This window comes from Corylus avellana, chromosome ca6, assembly GCF_901000735.1.
Source record: "Corylus avellana chromosome ca6, CavTom2PMs-1.0".
NCBI lineage: Eukaryota > Viridiplantae > Streptophyta > Magnoliopsida > Fagales > Betulaceae > Corylus > Corylus avellana.
This window is the reverse complement of record NC_081546.1, coordinates 695,775-701,379: the sequence shown is the minus strand read 5'-3', so window position 1 is coordinate 701,379 and position 5,605 is coordinate 695,775. Positions and strand designations below refer to the sequence as shown.

The 5,605-nt window shown below is 34.4% G+C and overlaps 1 protein-coding gene across 2 annotated transcripts in view; it reads left to right on the top strand.

The window, feature by feature from the left end:
• Window positions 1–1,229: 1,229 nt before the first annotated feature.
• The window catches only part of LOC132184134 (ubiquitin receptor RAD23c-like), a 7,939-nt gene continuing 3,563 nt past the window's right edge, over window positions 1,230–5,605 (top strand). The window contains exons 1-5 of one of the 2 annotated variants that reach the window (XM_059597647.1): window positions 1,230–1,389; window positions 2,465–2,626; window positions 3,976–4,029; window positions 5,386–5,462; window positions 5,578–5,604. In XM_059597647.1, coding sequence (XP_059453630.1) covers window positions 1,324–1,389; window positions 2,465–2,626; window positions 3,976–4,029; window positions 5,386–5,462; window positions 5,578–5,604 — 386 coding nt within the window. In that variant the 5' untranslated portion in view covers window positions 1,230–1,323. The remainder of the gene's footprint in view (window positions 1,390–2,464; window positions 2,627–3,975; window positions 4,030–5,385; window positions 5,463–5,577; window position 5,605) is intronic. The other variant, XM_059597648.1, reaches the window with a different exon arrangement.

Sequence of the window (5,605 nt, the reverse complement as noted above, 5' to 3'; positions counted from 1 at the left end):
AATTTAAGGAAAACACTTTCTATTACTAATGGGTCACCTCATGAACGAGCAGAAGCTTTATCTATATTTTCTCATGTCTTATACGTGAGTTCTAGCCAAAAATGTTTAGACCTGATGGAAATATCTAATCTGACTAGATGCATATATCACTAATTATTCAAAGAAAAAAAAAATTAAATACCTTCTCATAAATATACGATGCCTCAAAAGTCAATATTCTGTTTGGTTAGAAAGAAAAAGAAAAAAACCAAAGAATAAGAGAGAAGGAAAATAAAATGGAGGGAAGGAGAAGGAAAGTATCTCTCTTTTTCTTTATTTTTGATACCACAAAGTGGAGAGGAAAAGGAAAACATATGTTCCTTACTAATGCTTGTTCTTTGAGAGAAGAGAGGAGAATCAATTTCATTTCACGTTAACTAACTTTTATGCCAATATTGTATAACAATTATGAGTTATAATCATGAGATTATAATTTCGATAATGATTTCTAAATAATAATGTGTAAAAGGAGTAGACTTTTACTATTCTTAATCATGTTTTTTTTTTGGGTCCCAAACATGAGACGTGAATATATGATAATAATGTATCTGATAAATGAAAAATGTTAAGTGTTATTCTAGTGTTTTTTTTTTGTTGTCCTCTTAACTGTAATATGATTTTTAAAATTACCAATAAATTAAAAATTAATAATGATAATTGCAAATTCAACGATGATTTTAAAAGATACATCACAGTTAGGAGAACATCAGAAGAACACCTAATATTTTCCATGATAAATTTATATAGCGAAATCAATTTATAAAAAAAGGTTCAAAAAAAAAAAAGAAAAAAAAATGGAAAATAACAATCCCAAAGAAGCTACTAGTGTTAAGGGCGAGGCTCAAGATTGGCGGTGCCACAGGACCGATCCGAAACATTATAAGCTTCCTTCCCCGAGATAAACACAAACTCAATCAAGAGTCCTTGTCAGATACAAAAATCTAGCTTTATCAGTCTCCTCCCTAAAAATTTTCAATCCAAGGAAAACCAATACCCGCAACACTCCTTCATAGTGCCTATCCACCACGCACATATCCGTCCATCCATGTGAGATACAACCCTCATCTCTACGGCGCGTTTCACTTCCCCGCAGCGGCACGCGTGTTCGCTCCACCTTCCTGCATATATAAAGAGGCAAATTTGTGCTTTTTTTAAAAATAAAAAATAAAAAAATAAAAAAAATATACTTTTCTTCTATTCTTTATAGCTATTTACTTGCGCGTTCGGTCTCCCTCTTTTCTCTCTCTCGGAGGCTGTACGGACGGCGAATTGGAGCAGTTGACGATGAAGATTTTCGTGAAGACTTTGAAGGGCACTCACTTTGAAATCGAAGTGAAGCCTGAAGACTCGGTTCGCTTCCTTCTTCTTCGTATTCTTTACCTATTGTTTTTTATGTTGTCATAGAATTTTAGTATGATTGGCATTGTTATCATCGTAATTGTGGATTGTAATTACTAGGGTTCCGTTCTTGTGGTGCGTGTGTTTCCCCAAATGGAGGGATTATTAGGGTTTAAATTTGTACTTGGTTTGCAGATTTCGCGCTTTTGGTTTGTTGTGCATATTGAAGTTTAGGTTTGGGGATGAGTGGAATTGGATTGGAGATTGTGAATTGGTGCTTAGTTTTGGGCAAATTTGTATTTTGTGACTTCTTTCACTTTTCAGTTAGTGGATTTGCGGTTTTAGCTCCTTGAATTGGTTTGTTTTGTGGGCGCATGTGGGAGTTTATGTGGGTTCTGGGTTTTTCAAGTTACTGACAATTGGGCCTAGTAGGCTAGTAGCTGTAATGGCTATACGAATCACGGATGATCAGTTGAGATGAACATTGAATGACGATTGAGTGCATCATGATTGGCACTAGGTTTCATTTGGAATTCTTGTTGATGAAATGTCAATGCAATGTACAAGAGGATGCAAGTGTGGTTCTGTGCTTGACCCATGTGTTGTTATTTCTTAGATATGAATAATAGGCATGTCTAACAAGGGATGAGAGGGGAAATTGCTTTCAGTTTTGGAAGATACTTTATTAATCCGCCTATCTGTGGCATAATGACATCCATATGAGCGAGTTGCCTATATGTATGTATGACCTAATTTTCTGGGTTTAGACCAATCAGACGTTTAGTTATATCCCACACTCAGTGTCTACCTTAGTCCCTGTAACATAATCTCAAAGGAAGTCTTCGTATATTGTATTGGTGAAACCCATTGTGTACTGGAATTTACATGCAGGGGGATTCATTATGGTGGCTTGCAGTTAGTTTTAGTTTCAGGGCTAAACGTGGGTCCCTTCATAGAACTATCCAGTAATTTGTTATTTTATTACTAAAATGTATACATTATTTTTGTGGTGTTACTGCTTTGTCTATATGTGTTCTATGACTAGTAGTCTACTATTTCTGTTGAACCCTGCATTTATTCTTTCCAGGTTGCTGATGTGAAGAAGAGTATAGAAAGTGTTCAAGGTGCGGATGTTTATCCTGCCGCACAACAGATGCTTATCCATCAAGGAAAGGTTCTTAAAGATGGCACCACCTTGGATGAAAACAAAGTTGCTGAAAATAGTTTTGTTGTGATCATGTTAACAAAGGTGATACCAATTTTGTGTTTCTTTGATATAATCAATAAGTATGTTATAGTGTTTGCTTAGACTTGGGCTGATAAGGTCGTGCAACTGCAGTCAGCTAATACTTGAAACAATGTCTTTTAGACATTATCTTATTTAAAAATTGGAGGTAGCCATGGCCAAACTAAAACTTATGATGAGGGAAGTGCTTGGATCTTTGATCTTAAAGGATCAATAGTTTTTAAGTGGGTTCTCATATAATTTTTGCATGTTAAGAACAGTCCTATATTATATTTATTTCCTAGCTGACCACTGTGTATGATCGGTTAGATTCTGCATCTTATTTATAATTTTTGTGTAGAATTTAAGGGCAGATAACCATATGTGCTAATGATTGGGAATAGCTCTCAGTAGTGATAGTACATGGATTATAATATATAATTGTTGTCCTTTTTAAGGAAAAAGGTCCATGTCTTATGTTAGTGTTTTATCAAATGGTGACAGAGCCCCATCACTTATGGGCAGATTCTCCCATTTTTTAAGAGGGGCTTGTGGATTGATGGTTTCTTGTTCTTGCTGAAAGGGTGGTTTAAATTTTCAATTAATTACATCGCTGAATCAAGCTTTTACTTTAGATGATTTTTATGAGTAGTTCAATATTTTTCTAGGTATTATTACTGATTTTAATGTCAATTTTTTTTTTTTTTTTGGCTTCAAACTACAATGCAATTTGCAGTGTCCCTCCTCTCACTTATTACTGATTTTAATGTCAATTTTTATTTATATTTATTATTATTATTATTTTTTATTTTTTATTTTATTTTTTTGGCTTCAAACTACAATGCAATTTGCAGTGTCCCTCCTCTCAACCTCCCAAACTACTGTTGGGTTGGAATGTACCCCTTCCGTACAAAACAATGACAAAAATGCCCTTGGTAAAGGATTTAGAATAAAATGAAAAGGTCAAATTTCAGAAAAATAAAAAAGACCAAAAATTCATGAAAAATGATTTTTTTTTTTCTTCCGTTTTTTTGTTTTCCTTAAAAAATTTAATCAAGGTTTTTTTTTTGTATGGAGGGGGTACACTGCATTTGTAATGTAGTTTGGGGGAAACATTGCTGCAATTAAAAGTTTGGGGGAACTTTGCAAATTGCTTGATAGTTAGAGGGGGTTAAGTGTACTTTTTTTTTAATATATATATATATTTGAACTTAGTTGCCTCTTGTTTTGTAGATGTGATTTGTTGATTTTCTGTTCACCTGGTTGGTTCCCAAATTTGATTGCAATCTTTTGCTTGAACTTGAACTTGTCAAGGGTTGGGATACGACTTTTCTCTTCTACTGATCATTACTTTATTGCTTATCTGATACTAGAATAAGAGCTCATCTGGTGAGGCTTCTACCACATCAACTGCTGCTGCAAGCAAGGTGAGAGCAGTCATTATAATATATCTGTTGTGAGTTCTTGGTGGTGGTAATGCTTTTGTTTCTACTTGCTGTTAGTTACTAGCTATACGCTTTACACGGATTCGAGGTTTACTCAACAGGGGTGGGTACATGAAGTGGCCCTGTCTTAAAGTGGTTCCTCGCCATCAAAAAAACAAAAAATACTATCCATAACTTATCTTCAAATTCTTTGATCATAGTTTTTTTTTTTTTTTGCTTAATGAGTATTCCGTCGAGAACAAAGTAGATTATTTTACATTTAGCTATACTATTGCATCACCATCATTACGCTTGGCCTTTCTTTTTGTGTGTTTTTCTTTTGAATTTGGAAGGAAGAACCCTAGTATAGAAGTGTCAATCTTAGTGTGAATCCATGATTGGGAGGTCTAAACGTCCAGTAGTTTCTGGTGATTATTGGGAATGAACTTTCCTTTTGTCTTGTATGTTTTAGGCTTTGGCTCTTAACAAGGCCTATTCTGTCCTAAACCCATGCAAACTGATGATGGTGCAGCAACATGATTGCTGTTTCCCCAGCCTCAAGGGTTTAAATCTGAAATCCTGAATATTTAAACTTGTTGCTCCAAATTCACAATAGGCATATTCTTGTTAGTCTGGTTTATAAGAAAATGCTTCTAGAGATGTTTATCGTTGAAAGATTTTGGTACTTGCTTTGTTTGAGGCATTATGGTCTGATTTTAGGACTCGGGAGATGTTTAGTCTTGTGTGAGGTCTATGTTCAAAATATTTTTGTCATCATTATCATGGCTATTATTATCATTATGATGATGACGAGGTTTATAGCTTAGATTTTTGATACTTCGCTGTTAATATTACTTGTTGGAAGCGATGTGAATATACATCAAAAGAATATACATAAAACTCTAATATTCTATTCAATTTGGGGAAATTGATGATTTCATATTCTCATTTCATCCTCTGCTCTATTTTTTGGTCTGTTAATGTTGTCTTGCATCAACTGCAAGAGTTTCAATCCTTTAATTAATCTGTTTTTAGTTTTTAGTTTTTTTTTTTTTTTACATAAATCCATATCTCCCTTTCTAGAATGTCTCTAAAATAATAAAAATAACATTTCAATATTTTTGATTCGCCGAACATTACCATGTCTCTCAACTTCTTTAGTTGTAGCATGCCTTAAAGCTCTAAATGTTGATTGCTGGGAATTAGTATTCTCAAAGTCTAGTGCCTTAAGTTGGTTTGTCACTAGTTATTAGTTCTTGTATCCTCCCTTTTTATATTGTATGTTGGTTTATTGGACCATATTCCATTGTGAGTTTCTATCTACTTTTAAGTCTTTTAAAATGCTTGACCCTCATGCAGACCCCACAAACAAGTGCCCCGCCTCCTACAACCCCAGCATCAACGGCACCTCAAGCTCCTGTAGTAACCTCGGAATTGTGAGTCCAAGATTTTATAAATGACATTGTTCTCTGAAAAATTTTGTTTGTACAATTATAATTTCCTTTGTCTTTGTGATGTTTGTTCTGTTTATAAGTTTTCTTGATTTCACAGGCCTGTGACTGTCAGTGCCCCTGCCCCG